At 31.7% G+C, this 27,396-nt stretch overlaps 2 protein-coding genes across 2 annotated transcripts; both read left to right on the top strand.

Moving 5' to 3' along the window:
• The first annotated feature begins 167 nt into the window (after positions 1-167).
• Positions 168-6,297, top strand: LOC134708658 (stimulated by retinoic acid gene 6 protein-like). The gene is made up of 7 exons (XM_063569305.1): positions 168-187; positions 802-877; positions 1,357-1,424; positions 1,992-2,137; positions 2,733-2,853; positions 4,636-4,687; positions 6,166-6,297. The coding sequence occupies exons 1-7, from the start codon at positions 183-185 to the stop codon at positions 6,295-6,297; spliced, it is 600 nt and encodes a 199-aa protein (XP_063425375.1). The 5' UTR covers positions 168-182.
• LOC134706287 (stimulated by retinoic acid gene 6 protein-like) lies at positions 3,637-27,303 on the top strand. Its single transcript, XM_063565071.1, has 11 exons — positions 3,637-3,726; positions 4,636-4,761; positions 6,166-6,293; positions 8,495-8,609; positions 8,733-8,850; positions 10,806-10,963; positions 13,019-13,067; positions 20,349-20,466; positions 23,362-23,493; positions 24,861-25,024; positions 26,958-27,303. The coding sequence occupies exons 4-11, from the start codon at positions 8,520-8,522 to the stop codon at positions 27,272-27,274; spliced, it is 1,146 nt and encodes a 381-aa protein (XP_063421141.1). The 5' UTR covers positions 3,637-3,726; positions 4,636-4,761; positions 6,166-6,293; positions 8,495-8,519; the 3' UTR covers positions 27,275-27,303.
• The last annotated feature ends 93 nt before the right edge of the window (positions 27,304-27,396 follow it).

Genomic DNA, 27,396 nt, shown 5'->3' with positions numbered 1-27,396 from the left:
AAAACTGGTTTACATTTTCTCACTTTAAAACCAAATACTTAAACATAAGATAGTATAGAACAAATGATATTTCAGTAGTATTGAGTTGAATTTTATTAAAGTCCCAAAGAATTCAGATAAGGAAAAGTTTACAGGTCGTTTACAGTCTTATTGTAGATAAACACACACCTCTATTGTTATCAATGTCGTAAGTACACATATTGTTTCGACAATTACATTGTATATTCTTCTCCGTTTGCCAGTTTAATTCATCAATAGGTCATAAATTTCACCGAGTTCATATATAAATGGGTTATGATTTTGCAATGATAACTTCAGTTCACAATAAAAATTGACTTCCGTATCTTTCTGTCGACAAGAGCCCAAGTCAGTTTTTCAGACATGACTTATTTTCGACAAGCATTCTGTTCAAACTTTTCTAGCTGTATTCTTGATAATACATTAGACTCTATGCGTATGAACTGTATACTTTTTATAGTCTGGATGATCGAATAAGACTATGTTAGTATGTATATAAACTCATCATAGATACCAGGATTGGAATTGAATGTCTACACCAGACGCGCGTTTTGTTTACAAAAGACTCATCAGTAACACGCGAATAAAATAATATTAAAAAGGTCAAGGTTGGGACACCGCTGTTTGGACACCCCCTTTTCTATTCAGGTATATATATTTTTTTCTTTTTTCTAAGTCAACAGTTAAGATCTTTTCTAGTTTCAAAGGCAAATGATCGAATAATGCGAAAAGATATTCTAAAAGTGAAAGAGTGATATATAATTATTACACATTTTTTTATAGAACTGATGCAAATTCCACAAGTTTAGAAAGTGACGAGACACTTCATAGTTTAGAATTAGGAGCATATGCATTGGCAGTAAGTGGCACTTCACATAAACTTTATATAGATATAAGAAGATGTGGTGCTAAGATATAGTATCTTTATTTATGACTTACTTATGTATGTTTACGGGTTTTTTACATACATTGTGTCAATTGAAGTTGTGAAATTTTCATATATTGATAACTATTGTGCTAAAGTGCAATTTTGAAATAGTGAAATTAAATTGAAACGATAAAAGTTAAAAACAGAGCATATTTTTACAGATTTTTGAACACGCAGGAAAATTGGACGCTGTTGAAGTTAGTCAGAATCATTCCCTTATTCTTCACAAAATCTTTTTTTTTGTATCTATGGAAGCCTTTTAGAGCCTTGCTAATCTACTTTTCACAATTTGGTATAACTAATTAATAATTTGATATAACAGATTATTAATTTGATATAACAAATTATCAAATAAATACGTTGACTATATTTACAATGGCAAATTTATGACAGTAGTTTGAACTTTTCAGATATGTATATTGGTAGTTTTGTCATGTCTGGAACGAGGTTTAAAAGGAAAAAGACCAGGAATAGTTGTGTCAGTATATTTTGTAATTAAAATAATAGTCAGACTATAAATAAATAATAGTCAGACTATAAATAAATAATAGTCAGACTATAAATAAATAATAGTCAGACTATAAATAAATAATAGTCAGACTATAAATAAAAAGAGCATCATTGTAATATCAAATCATTATCTGAAAAATGAGATAAATAATATGTTCCTCGATCGAAGTTTGAGTAAAGTATAATAATCTATGTGTATTATATATAAAGGCAACAGTAGTATACCGCTGTTCAAAACTCATAAATCTATGGACAAAAAACAAAATCGGGGCAACAAACCAAAACCGAGGGAAACGCATTATATCATTTTAAGTTATCAATCTTCATTCGAACTTTCAATTTTTGTATTTTATGTTTTTTTCAGAACAGGTATTTTATGATAAATAATGTCTTATGATTGACATATTGCTTTGCTTCGTTTGTTGGTTTCCTGCAGCTGTATTAACATATTTTCAAAAATATACGCATGTACAACTGGTAACACGAATTTGTTCAATCTTTAATTTTCGTACCATATTTAAACTTCCATTATTAGCCCAGTTGATCTTCTTGGAGGTGACAAATTGACCTATGCATACGCTGCAGCTTTTGGTTGCACGTCATCTACAATACTACGACTTATACTCACCGAAAACACGGTATCGATAAACGTATCTCCTGAACTAAGACATTGGGTTCAGAGTAAGTAAGATAATATCAGTTCCCCCCTACTTGTGAAATTTCTTTTCTTTTAATTACTTTTTAGTTTTTTTCATTTCATTGTTTATTAGTTTCAAAGTTTGAAACCCTGATCTTAGTATCACATTTGAGTGAAAGAGACAGAGAGAGAGAGAGATCAAGCCGAGAAAAAGTATCAAGAATATGATGATACGAGTATTCAATGATGAAATGGGTTCGACCATATTGCATTTGACATTGCACACAAGAACGCCTTTTTCTTAACTGCTGTTAAAATAGAAACCATTTAGTTTGTTAAGAAATTAAAGCATGCTTTAGTTACTGCGAGTATTTCTAAATACGATTTTTCTTAGTAACGTAACATGTTTTCATTTCTTCCGTGTGTATCACCAACCACCTGTAAAAATAGAATAAATTATAAACGTACACTTCAAATAAGATTTACTAGTTTAGGCTAGATCAATTTAAAAATGTACATCTATACTTGAATTTTAGAGATATTGTCATTAGTTATATGGAAACTTAGTTTATTTTTTTAGCGTTTATAATGCATATATTGTAGAAATTAAAACAAACAATGCTAAATTTTCTATTTCAGTTCCATTGTGGCTACTTCTTTCAACTGTCGTGTCTTTGAAATTTTACCCTATTTTTGCCGCTATCAGTTATAAAATTGAGTCGGTTGGTATTATAACAGGATTAATATATTGCACATATCTGTAAGTAAAAAAATAACTTAACATTAAATCAAATGCCAAAAAAAAATCGCCATTTTTTTTACTTTCTAGATGGGTTTTTTGGATTGATATCCGACAAAATGGAGGACATAGTTATCAAAGGTACCAGGATTAAAATTAAGTACGCCAGACGCGTGCTTGTCTACATAAGACCCATCAGTGGCGCTCATATCAAAATATTTATAAAGCCAAACAAGTACAAAGTTGAAGAGCATTGAGGACTCAAAATTCCCTAAAGTTGTGCCAAATACGGCTAAGGTAATATATGCCTGGGATAAGAAAGTCCTTTTAAAAGTTTTTCGAAAAATTCAAATTTGTGTAACAGGAAATTTATCAAATGACCTCATTATTGATATTCATGTCAACACTGAAGTGTTGACTACTGGTCTGGTGATACCCTCGAAACTAAAAGCAGCAGCAGTGGCATCGACCCAATACCAGGGAGAATTTAGATTTAATCTGTTGTTCCTGTACATATGTAGCATTGAGACAGAAAAACAACAGATGAACCACTCATAAGCTAATATCATTCTAATATTAAAAAACTAAATTTCTGTAAGATACTTTAAAGATGACCGAAGAAGATATATATACTGATCATAAATCTTTAGATGTGGTAGCTTAAGTAATTGCAGACCACCCATGATCTATTCTCTCCCAAGTCAGCACTTGCGGTGTTCGTTTATCGTTGCTTTATTATTAATAATGAAATGCATCTCCAAACTCTAAATGTTAACAGAGATACTTTTTAAAAAAAAAAACTATTTAAAAACAGTAAAATTTCCAACATATCATGTAATCTCTATTTGAAGGATTGTCGAACTTATTTATCAACTTGTACAGCTTCAGATTACTGTAAGTAAAATCTAGGCTCACCACATATTTAAATGTGGTGGTATCAAAACAGCACCCACTGATAGTGAAAGCCCATATATGTTTAAAGTGCTTTATAATCTACAAATTATGATTTCAAGTAATTTATATTTTTTATTATATAGAAAATTGCTACCATCTGTTTACTTACAGGAACTCTTCACAGTCTTGCATACCGTATAGTCTTTAATAAGACATTATCTGCACTACCAAAATCCAACCAAACATTATCTACAGGTTGGCGAAATTAACACTAACTGTCTTTATAAATTCGATCCATCCGAAGCGCTGATCTGGAATTACCTTTATCAGTTAAACTCAAAACCGGACATTTGAATACAAAAACCATTTATAAGCTTAAGAAAATAAGTTATAAAATGATCAAAAGGAACATTAACTTATGGTAAAAAGTAAAATCACAAAAATACTGAACTCAGAGGAAAATCAATTTGGAAAGTCCATAGTCACATGGCAAAATCAAAAAACAAAACGCATCAAAAACGAATGGACAAGAACTGTCATATTCCTGTCTTGGTACAGGCATTTCAAATGTAGAAAATGGTGGATTAAACCTGGTTCTATAGTGCTAACCCTCTCACTTTAATAACAGTCTCATCAAATTCCGCTACATTTACATGATGCGTTAAATAAACAGTCACATTTAATAAAATAGTCAAAATATGGGTACATCAGTCATCATCGTATAACAATTTTAAAAGAAACAATTTAACAGGACACAAAAACATCTACTAAATTATCCATGATTGAGGAAGTTAAGAGACACGTTCTTGGCATTTGCGACTAAAATTAAAAATGAACGCTAGCAACGAACTACGATACTGTTTTTGCGCCATTATTAAAATGCCAAATATAAATCAATTTTCTTTTCAGACTCAAAATAGAAGAAGCATTATTACCTATGTACCAATACTTATATGTTATGGTATACTTCTCTGCCATTTTGTCTACCGTGCAGTTTTGAGTGTAAAGACATGTAAAAAATCTGGACATACTGGGGTTAGTTTGACTTTTTCAATGGCAAAGTGTTTATCTTAAATGAATTAATCTGATAATATGCTAAAAGTAATTTGTATATATAAATAATTCATCGCAAGCTTTCTAAAAATGATAAAGAGAGGCGATTGATGTTTAAACTCATAAGATAAAATTAAACTGACAATGTCATGGCTCGAAAAAAAAACCTTTGAAAAACGAAAATAGACAAACAAGAGATCACGGAACACATCATAGAAAAACTAATGCCTGTGAAACGCGAACCCCACCAAAAACCGCGATGAGCTCAGATACTCCAGGAACGGAAGCTGATCAGATACTCTGCATTTGGCCAGCGTCACGTTTTTTATATATGTACAACTATGATGATTATTTGGTAGGTCACATTGGACGGGGAAAAGACGGGATTGTGGTTACGACAATTTCGCGTCTGGCTTATTAAATTATAATCTTTGTACCTTTGATAACTATTTACACCACTGGGTCCATGCCACTGTCGGTAGACGTTTCGTCACCAGCCCAGTTTTCAGGACTTCGGTGTTAACATGAATATCAATTATATGGTCATTTTAGTAAATTTCCTGTTGACTAAAACTTTATACACTTTTCGTAAAACTAAGGATTTTCTTTTCCAAGGAATAGATTACCTTAACCGTGTTTAGCACAACATTTTGGGAATTTGGGGTCCTCAATGCACTTAAACTTTGTACTTGTTTGGCTATATAATTATTTAGATCTGAGCGTCAGTCTTATGAAGACGAAACGCGCGTCTTGCGTATTACATTGTAACCATGGTACCTTTGATAACCATTATGACATATTGTCGTCATCATTGAAACCGAAACTTCAAACTATAAATCTACTGAGATTTTGAAACCGAAATATTATCAATAGGGATTAGTGGGGTCCCTTAAGTAAAAAATATCGCAACCCCAAGTACGACGGAAGTAATACGAGGAGCAAGAACGATTGCATATGATGGTAATAATAACGTACTGTCTGTAATAAAACCGAACATTGTTATTGCCTTTCGATAGCTGAAATAGGCTGATTAATTCGTCGATGCTGATTCAGTACGCCAGACACGCGGCTTCGTCTATAAAAGATTCAGCAGTATCGCTCGAATAAAACAAGTTAGTTTGCTAAATAAAAGACGAAGTTGAAGAGCTTTGAAGGCCAAAAATTCCAAAAACCTTGCCAAATAAAGCTATGGTAATTTATTCTTATATGATAGGTATGTTCTGTTTATTTCAATTTACTGTTATTGGTTTTCAAATTTACCATTTACAATCTTTTTAATAAAACATCATTCCACACTTTGCAAAATTTCTACATGTGAATCCATGTGAAACTTAAAATATGTCAGGTCATTCTTGTCATTATTGTCTCTTTATTGTGCATCTTTAGCAACCTGTTACACAGCTTGTCAGTTATAGTTACGAAAAGACATATGTGGAATGGTTGTTCAAAAGTAACAGTGAAAATACCTTAGTTGGAATTGGTAATGTTCAAGAAGCTAGTGTTGGAGCTTATCAGTAAGTAATACAAATTATTCTGCTACATATTCGTACTATTTCAACTTATAATTAAGGTCCTGTGTCTGAAGCTTTTTTTCTGAATTTGCTATTAGTATAATAGCAATACTAGATATAATGAAATCGGTGATTTGCTTTTGCACCAATTGACATTTCATTTGCGCCAAAAAAAATCTTTCATTTGCGCCACAAACAATCTTTCATTTGCGCCACAAACAATCTTTCATTTGCACCACAAACAATATTTCATTGCGCCAAAAATAAAACCTTTCATTTGCGCCAATTTATAGTTAAATACAAATAAAAAGTAGAAGACTTTTGATAATAAGACAATGAAACATCTTCCTCGGAAACCAGTTATCATTAAACTTGATAACACACAGTTCTGTTACTATTTAAAATCGCACTGTTGATGTTGATTAATGGTCGATGAGTTTAAGCTTAGGTCCCACATTCATGATTTTTACTGCCGTCCTTGACAGGACCGTTCTTGATTAAAATTTGACAAAAGTCTGATAAAGATCCTGTGAATCGTAGCATGAAGTTCAAACTTTAATTAAAATTAATAAAAACATTAATTGAATCACGGCAACAATCAGAAATTGTTTTGTAAGCGTTCAAATTCAGTCGTTCCCAACCGAATTTCTCCAAATCATCCTGTTCTAAGTCTGATTCTAATCCGATTTGCATGGTACAAAATGACCAAACATTATTCTACTAAATAAGATCTAACATAGATCAGACAGTGAGCAGACAGTTAACCGGCGCTGACATGAGAAAACTGTCGCCATATTCGGGATGCTAAGGTACTGGCGGAACGAAATTCACAGTCTGCATTTCACACGGCTTTTACTGAACTCGGTCGTTTTGTGTTCTGTAATTGTCGGGAGTCTGGCAAAGGTATCAATTTTGGACTATTCCGTTTCGATTTCGGCTAAGACTGTTCGCAATCGGCAAGATCTGAATAAAATCAAAACTTAATCGGCAAAAATACAGCAATAATACATTTCTCCATATCATGCACGTTCCAAAGGACATTGATACGGTTTTAATCCGATACATCAGAATCTGTCACAATATTGTTACGATTTAAGTAAAAATTGGCTAAGGTTCCCCGATTGTTACGAGACGTGCCTAACTTTCCGGAGTGCTTGGGCGACCTCTAGGGTTTTAACTGTATTACGATGTAGTTTGGTTTAGTTATATCAAAATAGATTGAAATGATTCAGTCAACATCATCATAATCACACTGATATTCGAAATGTGTATAGCCACTTACATGCAACGTTTCTCATTTTTAATATTGGTGTAGTTTTATACACTTTTTCAGGCGTATATATAATTTATTTCCTATAAGATATTGGAATTCCGATGTGTACTACATACTTATAAAACTTATATAATGTGCCAGTTTGCAATATATTTTTCAAGATACTAGTATCAATTTAGATCTTTCCAATGTTCATATGTATGAGTTTAGGTTAAAGCAACTTTGCGAACTTGATTTATTTGTTTAAAATTTGTTTGGAAGAAAGGCCGACAAAAGTAGTTGCATTTTACGAACACTTTTCTCTATTGATAGTCTTGTAATTGTTACAAAATACATCAAATAATATTATTAGAAACCTAATCTTGATTTCAATCTAAGTTTTAGAAATTTACATGTGACAATACTTTTTGTGGCGTTGATCTATTTGTTTTACAGACATACTGTTCGTAATGCTATTAAGCTGTTTTTGTGTACTGTCCTAAATTGTTTAGTTATTCTTTATTATTCTGTGGTTAGCATGTCAAAATGAACTATTCTATTTTTCATTTATGTATTTCTTTGTCTTTGGTGTTTTTGCATTGCCGTAAAGTGCAGAGGTTTGTCTAGCAACAAAACCAGGTTCAATCCACCATTTTTTCTTCAAATGTCCTGTATACCAAGTTACGAATATAGCAGTTGTTATCTTTAAGTTCGTGTCTATCAATGTTACATTATTTTTGTTTTTATTGCACTTCTGTGTTCTGTTATTTTGTTGTTTTCCTCTTGACATGCTTCCCTCGGTTTTGGTTTGTAACCTGGATTTGTTTTCTTTTAAACTATTTATGACTTTTGAACAGCGGTATACTACTGTTTCAATTATTCAAAAATATTCAATTATACAGTTTAATTACATTATGACAACAAAAAAGAAAATAAATGATTCATTTTTTAGGAGATTTGAATCATACAGAACTGGAATGATGAAAAGACTTAATGATAGTTCACCACTTAGAACATCTCCAAGAGTTATTTTCACCTTTGTAGTATCAACATTAATACTTCTGCAGGTAAATAACTGGTGTTTGTCTTCTGTATTCCATAACATCAAAAATAAAAAGCACGAAATATCAATTTGACCATTCGTTTGATTACCGCAGATCATACTCAATTTGAATTTTAAACTATTTCAGTTGAGCATAGCCTTGTGTCTCTTGTATCAGCCACTTCGACAATATGCAGTGGTGGTGTTGAATGACTGGAATTCAACAGCTTTATTCGATGGTGAACTTATCCTTCAAGTTACTGATGGTAAGGAATGCTATGATATAGGATGTATATTGATATCATTTATTATTTAAATTTAAATATATATTTACACAAATATGCACATCAAAATCGGACGGATCAAACGGATATGCATGGATACGTACAAGACATTTATCACTTGTCGTACGATTCCAATGTCACATTGACACTAAATTGCGTTACTGGGGAACTGTTAGAACAGATTGCCTTGGCCGTATTTAGGAATAATTGGCTTTTAATGATTTTTAAATTTCTTTTTTTAATTTTGCCGTCTAAAGTTTTTGATTCATGGACTATGCATGTCTTTATGTAAAAAGTGAAATCACAAAAATACTGAACTTAGAGGGTAATCAATTCGAAAAGTCCGTAATCACATGGCAAAATCAAATAACAAAACATATCAAAAACGAATGGACAAGAACTGTCATATTCCTGACTTGTAAACGCGTGTCTGGTGTAATATATTATAAGCCCGTTATCTTGGATGAGACTGAAATGTATTGATATTCTATAGAAATGGTCAGGTCAGATAGTAATAGCAATCTTTCAGATATGAGTTTCTACACCTTGCAAATAAAACTAAATAATTATAAAATATGCAAAAGACAAGATTAAAAACAATCTAAAACAAATACTCAGAGTAAATTAAGAAATCTAAGATCTATACATTCAAATATGCAAAGAGTCTCCATTTAGTTATGCTTTCTACTGGAAGGGGCATTTGTGATACTTTCCTCCGCTTCATTTCTAGACCTGTACCTTGAATTTGACGTACACTGTCATCTCAGTACTAGAGTCTATGACATACTATAAAATTGAAATAGACAACAACCCGACCATAGAGCAGAAAATAGCAGAAGGTCACCAACAGGTCTTCAATGCAGCGAGACGATTTTAATTTTGAAATTATCGGTTTCCCCTCAGCTAAGAAGCGATATACCATTTTCTACTGAATATAGGATATACATTTCAAAACTTATTCGGTATACAAGAGCTTGTATCTCCTACTTAAACTTTGTAGAGCGTCTTTTTTGTCTTAGCAAAACGTCGAGGAACCAGGGATATGTCAAAGAATGTCTCGTCAATTTTCTAAAACAAAAGTTCATCGGAAGGTACCGATACATTGTTGCTAAATATTCCATAACAACTTCACAAATAATACACGATAGTCTTGAAGTATAAGTTCTGGGTACTGAAGTTTTTCATCATCTTAATAACGTGTTATAGTATTCTCGTATTTGTCTTTATTAATAATACTAGTACTGTTTAGTCTGTTTTTATTGATATCCATTTGACGTGACTTAGTACTTATACATTCCGTCATGGTGTTATTTTCTATGATAATTCTCGTATTCTTGTCGTTAGTTTTTGCTTATGTGCTTGGTCTATATGCCTTTTTGTGCTTCTTTGTTTTACAGTGATTAAGATTAGAACATACTGTTGACTGCTGTACCCCTATTTTTTAAAAAGTGTTTACCTATTATGTCTGTTCGGTTTGTTCACATATCGTTGTCACTATTATGGCATTTGATGCGACTCTCATACAATTGAGAGGTTCAGCCAGCTTTAAAACAATGTTTAACCCATAGGTTTCTACATAGGAAAATGCCCGTAACAAGTCAGAAATAGGACGGTCGTTATCAAATATGCATAGATATTCTTCACTTGAATCAGGTGTTTAAGTGAAAATGTATGTGCATCATTACATATCAACAATATCAAATAACTTTCTCCCAACTGTCATAAGTGAAACAACTAAAAGCAAACGCAAGAAATAAACTGATTCAATTAATCAAAACAAACAAACACAAAAAACACACACACAGAAAAAAAGGCAATAAACAAATATGTATCTATACAACTTGTTTATATCGATATAACATTACCTTTGATATTTATGGAAGATTAACGGAAAAGCACTACTTTACTCATAGTGAATTCATTTTGGTTATTTTCAGTGAGTTTTTATACATCATTTGCCACTTCAACCTTAATAATGGCAGTGTATAGTATACTCATATATAAAAGCTATCAAAGAGATTTGAGAAGAATGTATTCTGGAGATTTTAGCTTTTTGCCAAGGAAAGTCAAAAGATCTGACAATAAGGATTTTATAGTAAGTAACATACACATTTGTTAACAGTTATGTGTTGCATTTATTTTATAATGGCATTTGTTGACAGATTAGTAAATAGTACAAGTAGTTTGAATCTTAAAACGGGGTTTCTCTTCTCGGGATTCTATTAATAGGAATGGGTTTTTTCAATGAATTGGGAATACACGAACACTCGGGTAATCCATTATACAAACACCTTACTTTTGATAAGGATGAGATATTGGCAAATCGCAAGTTCTTCATGGCCGAATTTAATATCCCAAATTTTGATCACATGTTTTGTTTAAAACGAACATCTTGACTTAAACTAAACTCTGTTCAAACAACGGTACATTGTCGACTCATCTGCATGTTGTTCCAAGAAACTGTCCGTTTGCTTTCAAACTTGATAAATATTTGAAATAGTTATATGGATGATGTTCTCTACCGTTACAATAAACATTATTAATAAAATTGAGAATGGAAATGGGGAATGTGTCAAAGAGACAACAACCCGACCAAAATAAAAAAAAAAACACAACAGCAGAAGGTCACCAACAGGTCTTCAATGTAGCGAGAAATTCCCGCACATGGAGGCGTCCTTCAGCTGGCCCCTAAACAAATATATACTAGTTCAGTGATAATGAACGCCATACTAATTTCCAAATTGTACACAAGAAACTAAAATTTAAATAATACAAGACTAACAAAGGCCAGAGGCTCCTGACTTGGGACAGGCGCAAAAAAGCGACGGGGTTAAACATGTTTGTGAGATCTCAACCCTCCCCCTATACCTCTAACCAGTGTAGAAAAGTAAAAGCATAACAATACGCACATTAAAATTCAGTTCAAGAGAAGTCCGAATCTGATGTCAGAAGATGTAACCAAAGAAAATAAACAAAATGACAATAATACATAAATAACAACAGACTACTAGCAGTTAACTGACATGCCAGCTCCAGACTTCAATTAAACTGACTGAAAGATTATGATTTCATCATATGAACATCAGGCACAATCCTTCCCGTAAGGGGTTTAGTATCATACCATCATAACATATATGAGAAGAACATAACCCGTGTCATGCCAACAACTGTTTTTAGAATAAATGTGTTTAGTTCCGACGCAAAGACCTTATCAGTGACTCAATATTAACGCCAAAATATGCAATCTTTAATGACTTGACAACAGTATCGTAATTATATCCCTTCTTAATAAGTCTATTCAAAGGTTTTGTAAGTTTATGAGGTGAATACTGACACCTTTGTGCTTTTTAAAGAATATTTCCATAAAAAATTGGATGTGAAATACCTGAACGTATAAAAAGTCTGCATGTTGAGCTATATTTACGAATGATGTCTTTATACCGATGATAGAATTTAGTAAATGTTTTGACTAGTTTGTGATATCGAAAACCCTGGTATAATAATTTTTCAGTAATACATAAATTTCTCTCGTTAAAATCTAAAACATTGTTACATACACGAGCGAATCGTACAAGTTGAGATATATAAACACCGTAAGATGGTGACAAGGGAACGTCACCATCTAAAAACGGATAATTAACGATAGGAAATGAAAAATCATCCCTTTTATCATAAATTTTAGTATTCAGCTTTCCGTTAGTGATATAGATATCAAGATCGAGGAAAGGGCAGTGGTCATTGTTAGTATTAGATTAATATATTTACCGTAACTAGAGAAAAAAGAAACCACAGACATATGTTCATTTAGTCTGATTTTAGACGAAATCTTCGACTATAACTCCAGCGGGCATTTAATTTGCAGTGTCTGACAAGCGATTTTGAAACTATATATTTTTCATACCTTTGCAGCAGAAACTTAACTTCACTGCATTTCTCAACTAATACGATATTCAAAAGATTTAAGTTACTTATCAGTCTAAAGATTCATTATTGGCTGAACAACTCGGTTTTGGCTTTGAACGTTCTGGATGCGGGCTGGTCCAGAAGTACAATTCGTTGTATCAATTAATTCGTGATTATGATAGTAAAATCTGACGTTTTTTTTTATTAATTAGTTGTTCATTTAAATCATACTTTATCTTTTCAACAGGCGTCAAGTCTTCGATATTCAGGAACTCAAATAGCTTATATGTTTTGGTGTGAGTATTTAACACTTTCTCTTTTTCAAGTTTTGCTTTAGTTATTTAAAAGAAACCTACGTTGTTGTGTTAGGATAGTATCATAAAATCACAATAAAACAAACTGCATCATACTTAACAGAGTAAAACAAATTATGATGTATTATAATATATTTTTTTTACAGTGTTGAATAATGAATTAACTGTAGATATATATGACACAAAATATGTGAAACAAAAACAAACGGCCTGCTAGAAACAATAAATAAAAACAGATATTATAGTAATTTAAGTCTTTTGTTATAGGAAGGATATATACAGAATCTGTCGGGTTTAAACATGAATATGAGCAATCATTCCTCCAATAATTAGAGAGAGAGAATTTTCTAAAACAAAATATTTTTTCGAAAAAAAAGACACTTTTTTTACAGTTATTTCTTTAATTACTATTCATAATTCGATATACGTTTATACTTGAATATAAACTTCATACTTATCTGCAAGATGCTCAACAACTGTACAGAAAGTGATTAGGTAGTAGTCGATTTTCTTTTCTTTTTTTTTGGTAATTATAAATCCACTGGTATTAAAGAGATAATAGTAACTGCAATTACGATTATCCCAATATGGCGACGGTAGATATAGGTAAAATCTTTACACTCATTTTTCTTAAATGTAGCATGCTTTTGTCAATAGTTACTCAGCTGCAAGGTTTATCTATACCATTACATCATATTTGAATCGTAACGGTGCACTGGAATCGTCTGAGCGCTTTGAAAATTGCCGTTGAAAAATTCGGTATGATAATCGTAACTCTATGGTATTTTTTTTCTTTGATAATCGTAATTTTCTTTATCGGATAATAGTAACTGAAACATAATAAATGTGTCTTTCAGCATTTCAATGGTATTTTGTGTGTTGAAAATGCAAATGTCACGTTTAACGATGACATAAACGCATATAAAAATAAATGAAGAAACTTACAGGTTAATATCTAGGACAAATTTACCTATATATATATAACTCGTCTAAACATCAACCCAACAATGTTAGATCTGTAAATTTGCTTTCGCAAATTTTTGGTTCTTCCCTCGCCGGGATTCGAACCCATGCTATTGTGATATCGTGACACCAAATCGCCTGCACTGCAGCCGTCCCGCTAGACCACACGACCACCTGGGCTCTATATATATATATATATATACATTCATGGGACAAAAGTGAGTTCCCAGTAAAAAAAAGTCCTATCATTTCAACTTGTATATCTATTTATAACTGACAACAATATGCATAACCTTTTAGTTTAAACACACTTTATTTGCAAAAGTAGCAAAAGGGATTGGACACAAGTTATAACAACATTAGAGACGTCCTCTCCCAATATAAATATAAACACAAAGTAAATTAGATAATGGCGAAAAAAAACCACAACATAGTAGTAATGCATGTAATACATACTTCAAACAAAAATTAGAAATAAAAAGAAAAAAGAAAAAAAAATACAATATAATAAGGAATAATAATGAAACAACTAGACTGAAGTGAAGAAGTGAAAGGTTGTAAAGTAGAACTTTAGAATGTTAATTGATTGTTTTAAATCTTTGTGTTATTCTGATACAAGATTGTACGGACTCAAAAATGTCTTTGTTTTGCTGAAAAGAAAGGTCACCGTCACCAGCTAATAGAAGCTCAATGGATATAGCAAAACTTTCTAATTTTGAAAACAGTATTTCTCTGGCTTCGTTGTGAAGAGCGCACTCTAAAAAATAGTGTATACTATCCTCAACAGGGTGGCCACAGCTGCATGCGGGACTGGGTTTAATATAAACACGATGTAAATCTGAATTTAAAGAACTGCACATATTTCTCAAACGTGTATGAATGATATTAAGTTTTCTGTCCCCACAACTAAAATAGGAAGGTGGTTGTATCAATTTGGACTTCATCTTTCGTTTAAAAATATTTATGTTTTGGACGTACGTATGTCGGGGGGAAGGCTATTCCATTCAAAAGTAGTGGATGGGAAAAAGGATTTTCTAGTTATGTCTAGTCTATAACCGGGTACTACATAATTATTACTGTTTCGCAAATCGTAGTTAGATACTTGACCAACAAGCGGGGGCATTAAATCACAGAGATAATCAGGGGCAGTCCCATTATGTAAAGAATAGAACATATTGAGCTTTTCCCAGTTACTAACCTCCCTGCTTCTAACTGAACATGTTCTAAATTGTCGGTTTCTTGTTGAGTACAACCATCCCATAACTCACATGCATATTCCATAACGGGTCTTATAAAAGTTAAATATATACGAGCAAGATAATTTCTATTCAATACATATTTATATTTTTAAGAACATTTAATCTCGTGCTTGTACACTTTAAAATATTTTCTATATGTGTATGGAATTTACCACTGGAATCAAAAGTAATCACTAAGTGTTTATGACAGGAGACAAATTCTACTAATTGGTTTTGAAATTCTATTTCAATATCATCTGGGGAAGTATGGCAGGAGAATATCATAGCCTTTGTCTTATTAGGGTTAAAGTTAATAAGCCAATCTTTAGACCATACTGAAATTTGTTCTAAATCGCTGTTTAAGACATCCTATATAGTGTAAGGGTTATTGCTGGAATAAGAAAGAGATGTATCATCAGCAAACAATTGAGTTAGACTTGTCAAATTATCAGCTATGTCATTTACATAAGAAATAGTAGGGGACCTAATACAGAGCCTTGCGGAACTCCTGCATTAGTATTATCAAAAAGCGAATAGGCATTTGAAACAAAAACGCTTTGTTTTCTATTTGAAATATAACTTTCAAACCATTTATACAGATTTCCATCAATACCATACGCTTTTTGTTTTATTAAGAGGCCACTATGCCATACCCTATCAAAAGCTTTCGAGGTATCACATAATAAAAGAGATGTTATACAGCGATCATCAAGTGACAACTTTATATTAAAATTCTGCGCGAAATGAACAAAAGTTTCCGTCAATAACTTTATAACTGCATTATCGGATTTAACAGTTGATACTTTTATCAGTAGATATGAGTGTTCATATTTCCCTTTTCCTTATAATTCAATAAATATAGCCGTCCATTTTTTCCCCTTTGATTCCCTTTTTTCTATTTTATACTGATATAATATATGATTTTAAAAATTTAATTCAAATGTTTTGATCAAATACCCATGTATTTTAGGACGTTTCTTTAAACAGTGTGGATGGTAAAGGATCTAAAATAGTTACAGTTTATTGTTACTATTGTTTATTGTTATTTTTGTTTATTGTTACTTTTGTTTATAGTTACTTTTTTTTTTTTTTAGCCTTACCTATAGTCTTAATACGAAGCACTTGACGGACTGAAAAAAACACACACAAATATGTATATTGATAAATTACGTCAGAAGGCATAACATGTACACCATCACAGTCGGAACTTGTTTAATTACAAAGATTTTTATAGATTTTACAACAAATATTTTGTGCTTCAGAAAAATGCATGACAATTAGGTTAGGCTAATTTTTGTTTTCATTGTATAGAAAATAACTTATTATATGGCAAGTATGCAAATACAAAAATGTTCCTTGTTTAGTACCTTCAATATTTGTCTCTACAATATCTTCCATGCATACGTATGCATCCTACTTTTCATATACCGAGTATTTATGAATTTTTGAATTAGTTTGTTTCTAATATTGCGGAATATGCGTTATTTTATTCTCCACTTTGCAGTCATTCTTTGAATAAGTATTTCTTGTAAGACAATTTAAAGCCACATCAACTTCATTTCTTCATTTTCGGGCTTTTGGCCAAACTATAAGAGAACACAAATCCATGTTTGTCAAAGAACTCCACGTTACTTAATTTCATAATACACAAAAAAATCCCAACCTTCTCTTTTCTTATATAGCATTAAATGTTTAAAGGATGTCATATTGTTATAATTCAAAAATAAATTTGTGTTGTTTATAGTTATTTTCTGAGATATCGAAATTTCAGTGACAGTCATGAAGTAGCTAAAATGCCAAAAAAATATGGTATGACTAACAACGAGACAACTTTCCACAAGAGACCAACATGACTCAGATATTAACAAAAAAAGGTCACCGTACGGCCTTCAACAATGAGCAAAGCCAATACCGCATATATATATATAGACAGCTATAAAAGGCTCCGAAATGACAATGTAAAACACTTTAGACGAGAAAACTAACGGCATTATTTATTAAAAAACTAAATTTTATGATATACTAGTATGTAGATATAGGAAGATGTGGTGTGAGTGCCAATGAGACATGCAACTCTCCATCCAAATAACAATTTATAAAAAGGTAAACCATTATAGGTCAATGTACGGCCTTCAACACGGAGCCTTGGCTCACACAGAACAACAAGCTATAAAGGGCCCCAAAATTACTAGTGTAATAAACAATAGCATAACATCACAACATAGAAAAACACACGTTAAAATATCAATTGGCAGACTTAACTCAATCAAAAAACATAAATTAATACACATATGTAGCTGTTTTTCTAAGAACTGTTAATAATATATGCAGAAAAAGAAATGTCATAATATGTTGGAACGTTTCGTAAATAATTCATCGACATAACTTCATTATATGCTATCAGATATATGTTTTAGTGTCAATATCAATAAAACACTTTCCAGTTACGATTATCTTTCCATTTTTAAATACCATAATTACGATTATCTTTTTTTCCGAGTTACGATTATCATCCCGAATTTTTCGACGGCAATTTTCAAAGCGCTTAGACAAATCCAGTGCACCTTTACGATTCAAATATGATGTTATGGTATAGATAAACCTTGCAGATGAGTAACTATTGACAAAAGCATGCTAAATTTAAGAAAAATGAGTGTAAAGATTTTACCTATATCTACCGTCGCCATATTGGGATAATCGTAATTGCAGTTACTATTATCTCTTTAATACCAGTGAAATCGGGGGTTGTTAAGAGTCTCGTTATTCACTCATTGATTTAAAGTTTCGATTTTTATAGAATTGTACAACTCTGAGGAGCAAAATATTTCTTGAGTTTAACTTTTTTCTTAAAGAGGGACGAAAGAAGTCAAACTCATAAATCTAAAACAAACTGACAACGCCATGGCTAAAAATGAAAAAGACAAACAGACGAACAATAGTACACATGACACAACATAGAAAACTAAACCTAAACCTGATTTTTGAGTTAATATGACTGTCAATTTTGTAAAATATTGATTTTTCTCAGTTTTAAGAACAAAATGCATATAATTTGCTATAAATGATTGAAAATAAAAACATATCTAAGAAATCTGAAAAGAAAAAAGTGATATGAGATGTTAATGTGTCTGGTAAAATAATTTCTTGTAAACCTCACCCATTTGTTTCAAAACTTTGGCTATAAAGACTGTCTTGATTGGTAGTTAAATTTGCAAAACATAGTACTCAAACCTGCTTTTTGTAAAAACACATTTTTTTCAGAGTTAAGTTTGATTACAACATTTCTTAAATTCATTAATATTTTCCACTTGTATCATATGTTTTCACAGAACGAGATATCAACGAGACTAAAACGTCAGAAAATACATCCTTAATTGTATGTTAATATAACAATTCCTAAAATTTGTGTTGTGGATACAGGCCTGCAAAAGATAATAATGAGTTTTGTGCGTTCATCCAAATCAATATTTGAATTCACATTGATTAGTATCTATTTAGAACGAAAACGTTAATTAACAATTAATGATATGACGTCATTGCATTAAATAAGGTCTTTCTCTTATCCTTTGACGATTTCCACTTCAAAACACTTGTGTCATATCATGGAAGTAATATTTAAAAGGAATAACAACGACAAATTAGCATGTATTTATAGCATGTTGAGCTCTGTACTAAAGTCATACGATTTCATCCAATTATAGTCTCAGCGGTAAGACCCCTTTGGTTACTATCTGCGTTACCGCGGTTGTAAAATGGCATCTGGAATTTCTTATCAGTCACGTGGTTTTATCGAGTCCGGTAATTTTAAAGTACCTGTGTGAAATCCGAGGTTTATTAATAAGAAGGTGGCGCTGTATCATATAAAACCTCTGCCTTCAGATGAATTCGTATGATGTAAAAAACTTGAAAAACGGACGAGAATTGTTCAAACTACAGCAGTTTAACATGGAAAATTGTATTTAATTTAGCATAAAATTATTTTTGCTTTTTACCTTTTGTTTTAAACTGTTCTAAAAGTATTTTCCGGTTAAAAGCGGATCCCGAGATAAACAGATAAATACCGTTGAATCGATCAGGTTTCACATGATGTTTAACAAAATAGTGTAGGCAAATGTAGGCATAGATTTTTTACTGTTGAAATGTGCAAAGTTAATCGAGATTGAATAAAAGAATATTTACTTTCAAGTATTCTAGATTTATGTATATGTCATAAATGTCATTGATTGCATTATTGAAACTAGACAACTAAAATTGGGATAATATTTTCGTTAATATATATTATTGTGGAATGCTTGTATTAATATAATAAGCTATACAGCAAATATTATAACAAACCGACGAAATGGGCTTGAATCTATCTGTCTTACGGTAAATTCATTTTTACACAAATTAGTTTATGTATCAAGACCTTAAATTGAAGGATAGAACCGTTTAGAATTGTGAATATTTTAATTGACTATAAATACACGAAGGATTTAGATTTTTCGTATTAAATAATGGGGGTTCAAACGTATTTTTTTTACAATCATCTTCTTAACTTACGGAAATGTTTTCTTAACTGTCTGTAAATATTAAAATTGAAATGACACAATCTGTTCTCCAATTTTCTATGTGATAGCTGTCGGTTTAAACTATTATGATCAAACTAACCAAAAATAGGCAAAAATTGGACTAAAATAAAAATTGAACGAATGACTCTTTCGGCAGCGTGCATCAACGGAATGTAACGAATGAACTATTCGGGTTACTTCGCACGTATAAACGACAAAAACTTGTCTGTTCGTAGTTCTCCGTGAACACGAAAATGACCGATAAGTGTCAGTGAATTGATCGATCACATGCGGAGAATCAACTTCCATGCCAGATATTGAACCAATTAACAAGTTATTGAAAGATGGGCGGTAACGCAGATGAAACCTTTGAAGTGACGACGTTGTTATTCCTTCTAAATATTACTTCCATGGTCATATGCAGTATAAAATGTTTCATATGAAGAATTTGTTTGTTTACGACTTCTGGAATTGCAGTATTTCAATTAGTTTTATTTTTTTTATTCTTCTAGGCTATGTAATATTATTCGTTGTCATACTGCTGTTGTGTTACATGCTGGCATTTCTTCTTATTCTTCCATTAATGGGTAAAGTTTCAGACCAATTTTTAATTGGTGTGAAAGCTATATTGTAAGTAGAATATTTAAACATAATCTAGCCTAAACACTTACTGTGACAAGTTTTATGTTAAAATGTTCGGATTTTATTTTTTAACGACATGAAGCTATATATATGTTTGATCTATAAATGATTGCTCAATTCAAGAAAGAAAGACATATCAATCAATAATGATTCCATCGTCGCGTAACCCTCAAAGATGTCATGAGGTAGCACATGTACGTGTTAAACGTTAAAGATGTTTTTGATAAACTTGTGTGTGTATTCCAATTGCGGAATATTTATGCATAGCACCAGACCCTAACTATGCTGGTATCGGTCTATGGAGTTGATGACGGTGTTTATTAGTCACCTTGTTTCTTATTCTTGATAGATATATTATATTTGAACATTAGCAAAATACGATTGTCTTAATCAATTCATGTAAAAAATCATATGAAACTAAAGAACATAAAACATTAAGAAGATAGAACGGTATAAGAGGATAGTAGTCTTCTAGTCGACGTCCGTAAAGCAGATAGTTTCGTTATGTCACATATTCGTGTGGACCTATGTCATCTCGTGAAACATGTGTGTCCCATTTATATTATTATTATCAAACACATCATCTCTGTTTATTAATTATAAGTGTTTGCCGCATTTTCTCAGCAAATACAAGTTTTTACTTCGTAATTTATGCATATCTTGTTTGCAATAATGGTTTATCCCCTTTCGTCCGTTTGCTTAACCCTCTTGCTGCCGGAGGGACACATATGTCCACACCGGCAGTGCCGGAGGGACACATATGTCCATGGTTAAATTTATGCAAGCTTCTCATCAATGCTGTATCTCTTTCAACTAAAAGACCGAAGATTAAACAGTGTTATGTTTCTCAAATGGGTCCAAAATGTAATAGTCATTATTTCGTGACGTCATATATCGAATGACGTTGTTTTTTGACATGTTACGTCACAGACGTCGAGCTGTCGTATTTTCCGGCATATGAAATGCAACCTTGAAAAACGGTCGGCAGCAAGAGGGTTAACAGTTGTTTCACATTTTCTACCAATCTTAACGTTTTAGAGGGTTTTTTCTTCTTAAATTGACATGTAATCAGGTAGCTATTTAAGAAATAATTCATGGGGGCTTGAATATATCGTGATTTTACCACGGGTTGGCCCTTTATGACAAATATTTTACCCTGAGCGATAGCGAGGGGTAAAATATCGGCATAAAGGGACAACCCGTGGTAAAATCTAGATATATTCAAGCCCCCATGAATTATTTCGATTCTAATAGGTCAAATACTGCAATTCTTTTGGATCGAAGCGCTCTAGGTGGAGGCAAATATTTGCCATTCACATAAATAAACGCACTATTAAATTGGCGTAAAAGAACGGAGCAAACTGAATCAGGACATGCTTAAACAATTTAAAATAACGCATATAGATAGTTTTGAATTATTTTAAATGATAATTTACTTATATGTCTTAAATGTTTAATCAAATATTGCTTATAACACATTTTAGCATCGTTTGTTTACGTTTCCATGTTGTGATGATTTTCGGTTTTTCAAGCGTGTATTTTCCCGTAAAATGCTCATATTCTAACGTCATCGTATTATGACGTCGCGAAACTCATTCATAAAAAAGCATATGACGTGGGAGTACGATCGGAACAGCCCATGCAATATATTCAAATTTTACCACGGGTGTGTACTCAAAGCATTTGAAGGACGTCATGTTAGAATATTTAATAGTCCATTGAAATATATTGGCGTTTGTTTTTGTTGTAGTTTGGTGTTTCTGTTGTTCCGTTGATTTCCTCTTCTAGTTAATGTGTTTCCTTTTGTTTTTGTTTGTAATCCGGTTTTGTTTTCGCTTAATTCAATTATGACTATTGAAAATTGGTAACCTATTGTTGCCTCTATGTACATCCCTAAGCTTTTTTCAAAGACAACGTGCAAATCCAAATATATTAACGCCAATGTTTGATAATTACCGAAATACTTTAAGAACTATTTGATCAAAAGTCCTAAGAATAACAGCCAAATCAAAAGTGTGGCATGAGGGAGTTGGAACCTTGTTTTCGTAATAATTAAATAGGAATTGAAGTACTAATAGTTTTGCAAAATTTGGTTCTTGTTAAATGGAATAATATGTATGTCAAAGCAGTTATTAAGACGCTGATGTTTTGAAAAATTGGTTTTTGCATACATGTTTTGTTTCAAAGTAACCCTTCCGAAGCACCTGAGATCACCCCTAGTTTTTGGTTGGGTTCGTGTTGTTTATTCTTTAGTTTTCTATGTTGTGTCATGTGTACTATTGTTTGTCTGTTTGTCTTTTTCATTTTAAGCCTTGGCGTTGTCAGTTTGTTTAAGATTGACTGCCCCTTTTGTATCTTTCGTCCCTCTTTCAATAGTTACTTAACTTAATTTGATAATGTCCCTTCAAAGAAAATAAAACAATACATAGTCATGCTTTGCATCCGACTTAAACTGTTACTCCTTTTACAAACCCGATAGATTGCTTGGCTTATTAATTCATATGTATTATGTGATGTTTGCCTTTTTGTATACATACCCTTCCAGTCAGTCCGTCTGTTACACCTAAATGTATTTTTTTCTAATCAACTGTAAATCTTCTTGTTCTGTAAAGTAAGTTATATATGATTTTTTTATAATTCATTTTCAAATACTTTCAACTCCTTTAATATTCTACTTACTGTTCGTCGAAAACTTCTATAACTGTAAAATTGTATTTAACACTGAGCGAAGATATGTCTAGTGAGTAATATATTGCAATACATCTTGTTTGTCGTTCGTCATACGAGATGCATCAAGAAACATAAGATATAATAATGATTATTCGAAGGCTTTTAACTGTAACTAAAATGAAGTTCTTTTGAAATATATTTTTTGTTTTGCAGTCCGCTGGTTGCAGCTCATTACATTTTTCATCTGTGTGAGACTTTCTTGGTGAATCGGTATTTTTTACAAAATCATACAGTGCAGAAAGGGACATCTGGTGATGTACAACGGGTTATAGCAGTAAAAAACAGGTACACAACATTCTACATTTTTGAACAGTGCTTTAAATGTCTATATATTGGGGGGTGGATCATCACAATAAAAAAAAACTAACTAACTAAAGTCCAATCACTGATCCTAGAATAAATTATTAGTGCCTTTATATTTTATTAAATAGTTTAATCATCAGTGGCGGATCCCGAATTTTGAATAAGTGGAGGCCCACTGACTGACCTAAGAGGGGACTCGCTCCAGTCACGCTTCAAAGATTCCCTATATAAGCAACCAACTTTTTTCCCAAAAATGGGGCGGGCCTCCTGTCCCCTCCCCCCCTAAATCCGCCTCTGAACATTCTTCAGCATATACACTTATGGTTGAAACAGTTAAAATAAAGATTTTACCTTATACAAATACAATACCGATATTTCTCATAATTAAGCAATAGCTAGTTACTTGAAAAAAAATATTTTACAGTCGTCTTGGAAATTAACTTACGTCGAAATTGAAAGCTATGGAAATATCTTTGTATAAGTTGTCATTCTGATTCTATATATTTTAAGTTGTGATGTCAAAAGATGAGAAGTCCCATCCTTTTTTCAAAATTTAATTAAAAAGAATAAAATAACAAAAATACCGATTTCCTAGAAAATTTCAGAACGGAAAGTCCCTAATCAAATGTTAAATTCAAAAGCTCAAACACATCAAACGAATAGATAACAACTGTCATATTCCTGACTTGGTAGACAATAGTCTTACGCAGAACACGGTTTATTAAACCTGGACTGTGGTGTTATAGCTACCTAAACCTCTGACTTGTATGAATGTCGTTTAAAATTTCATTATATTGACAACGATGTGTGAAACAAACAAGCAGACATTAATAGATAATATCAGAAAAAGAGTACAACAGTCAACCTTGTCTTAAAATTTTAATTACTATAAATACAAACAAATATATATGTCATTAAAAACACAATTAGACATATATAGAAAAAGTACGTTATAAAAAATGAAGACAAGAATACAAAAATATAGCACACGAACACAATGATGGGTTGTATGAGTACCGAGCCACGTCAAATGAATTTTACCAAAAAAAAGACTAAACAGTAAAAGTAATACTAGCATTGACAAATAAAAGAATAATATAACACGTATTTAAGATGATAAACAACCTCAATACTAAGATTAAAATATGTTTCTAAAAATATAATCCATCAAGTATGAAAAAGCATTACACTTGAACAATCTAATTTCGTATGAAATATATGCTAGCATGTGCTTTATGAATAAAATATCTACATTCAAATGAAGATGTCATTCAAATATGTTTACAGAGGTGAAAAGTGCATACCTACCTTTATTCTTGTTTGTCATATAGGTTTCTTTTTTTTTTTAGAAAACTATTCAGTGTTTTGATGTACTTCATGTTCTTCTTTCATGTTATCATCGGATTTTTAACCTGCATTCGGAGAATCTTACTAGGTGGTGCTATTGGCATCCTTACTTTAGCACGTATCGACAGAAGTCTATTACCACGTGGATTCGAACAATTAGACAGTGGTACGTATCCTGAACAAAAAACAGTTCAAGGCCAAGTTACAATTATATTCCAATTTTTCATTATTTTTATAAGAGTTTACATATGCTTAGCTGTAACTATGAATATTGCTACATGTTATTATTTTGTTAGATTTCATTCGCATTCATAAAATCGGTGAAAAATGCTATAAATCTGGTATCTTTTGAAATCGTAAATTGTTGACCTCAATTGGCATTTTGACAAATGTTCGATGAATAAGGTTGAAAGTTAAAAATCCAATTGTACATAATAAGTGTAAGGCATTTTCCATTGAACTCTGAAATAATCACAGGATTCCTTATCCTGATTGAGGACTTCAGTAGCCCGAGATTTGGTAAAGGTCGATAAATGATACGAGGGTTTAATTGGAAAATGTCCTCGGCCTATTGGTGATATTATGACTCATGGGTTACAATACAGAGTCATGTACATTGATATGAAAATGGTTATTGAATAATCTCATAATACATACTTATATGATACATGATAAAGGATAAAACAAGGAGCACCAACGTATTTATGGTACCACACTGACCACAATCACCCGAAAAACAGACATACAAATCGTACAAACCATAACGGGTAAGAGGGGAAACCAGTTTCGTATGCAAACAAACCTTTCACTTAGCTTTATAAAGTACGTTTCGTGAAATATATTGTATTTTACAATCTGAAATAGATAAGTGTATAACGAGTTTTAAATGACTACAATTCCCAATTTGGCATCAACATCAAAATAATTATGAATTATGAATTTGGAAATCTGTATAACTGCTTTAGTTTGATACAACGGATTTTGTATTTGTACAAAATTAATGGCATTACAGATTGTAAAATAGAACTTTAAGATATTGCATTAACGATTATCCAAATACATACAATTTTATAGACTCTCCAAATAAAAAATAATAAAAATCTTTAATATTAGTTGTCTACTCTTTTAAATCACGAATTTCAACATTAGTTATAATGAATTATTTCATTTATTAAGCATTGAGTGGGACAAAGGATACAATTTAAATTCATGATACCGTTTAGAAATTTCGAGTATAAATAATCAATACGATATAATGGATTGAATCTAAAAAAAAAAATACTAGTAATTTAAAAAGTTTGAATGGCGAATTCGAGGGATTCGAATATATCAATTTTTTGGAATTTTTTACAGACTCACTCGATCGAATTTGATAGGTCTAAAATGGCTTCACGAATTAAAAATGTGATTATACACACATTGTAAACCTGTTTGCGAATTGTAAACTAAATGATTATTTTCAGGATATAAAAGCTATGTTGGTTATATTTTGTTAGAGCTGTACCATAGAAACCCCATTCTAATCGTGTTCTGTGAGGAACTGCGTCAAACGCTCATGGTCAAAGACAAAAGAAATTTCATATCATTAGAAACATCGGGAAATAATGTATGCTATCAGAACAGTATATCTGGCAGTGAATTGGTCCAAAGACGGAAACGCATACAGAATATGCATACAGTATTATCCAAATACATAAAATTTTATAGACTCTCCAAATAAAAATAATTAAAAAAAATCTTTAATATTAGTTGACTACTCTTTTTAATCACGAATTTCAACATTAGTTGTAATGAATTATTTCATTGATTACGCAGGTAGTGGGACAAAGGATACAATTTAAATTCATAATACTGTTTAGTAATTTCGAGTATAAATAATTGATACGATATAATGGATTGAATCTAAAAAAAAACTACTAGTAATTTAAAATGTTTTAATTGCGAGTTCAAGGGATTCGAATATATCTTTTTTGGGGATTTTTTTTTTACAGATTGACTCAATCGAACTTGATAGGGTTAGTATGGCTTCACAAATAAAAAATGTGATTATATAGATATTGTCAACCTGTTTGCGAATTGTAAAATTACTGTACTTTCAGGATATAAAAGCTATGTTGGTCTTATTATGTTAGAGCTGTACCATAGAAACCCCATTCTGATCGTGTTTTGTGAGGAATTGCGTCAAACTCTCATGGTCAAAGACAAAAGAAAGTTCATATCATTAGAAACACCGGTAAATGTATGCTATCAGAACAGTATATCTGGCAGTGAATTGATCCAAAGACGGAAACGCACCCAGAATATGTGGTTTAAAGCTGTCACACTTATAAATAATCCATCTGTTAGAAGACACCATGATGGCAAGATAAAACGTTCAGATTTTTATCCAGATAGGACAGGAGATTTTACTAAATGAAGCATTGTAGGTAGAAACAATTAAATTATTCGTGATCAATTATTTTCTTAGAAGTCATTAATAATAAATATATATACATGGTACGTTATTGTGATAACTTTAAACAGCCTTCCTTTTACTGA

This window comes from Mytilus trossulus, chromosome 2, assembly GCF_036588685.1.
Source record: "Mytilus trossulus isolate FHL-02 chromosome 2, PNRI_Mtr1.1.1.hap1, whole genome shotgun sequence".
NCBI lineage: Eukaryota > Metazoa > Mollusca > Bivalvia > Mytilida > Mytilidae > Mytilus > Mytilus trossulus.
Note: the sequence above shows the minus strand (reverse complement) of the source record. Positions and strands in the feature narration are given on the sequence as shown.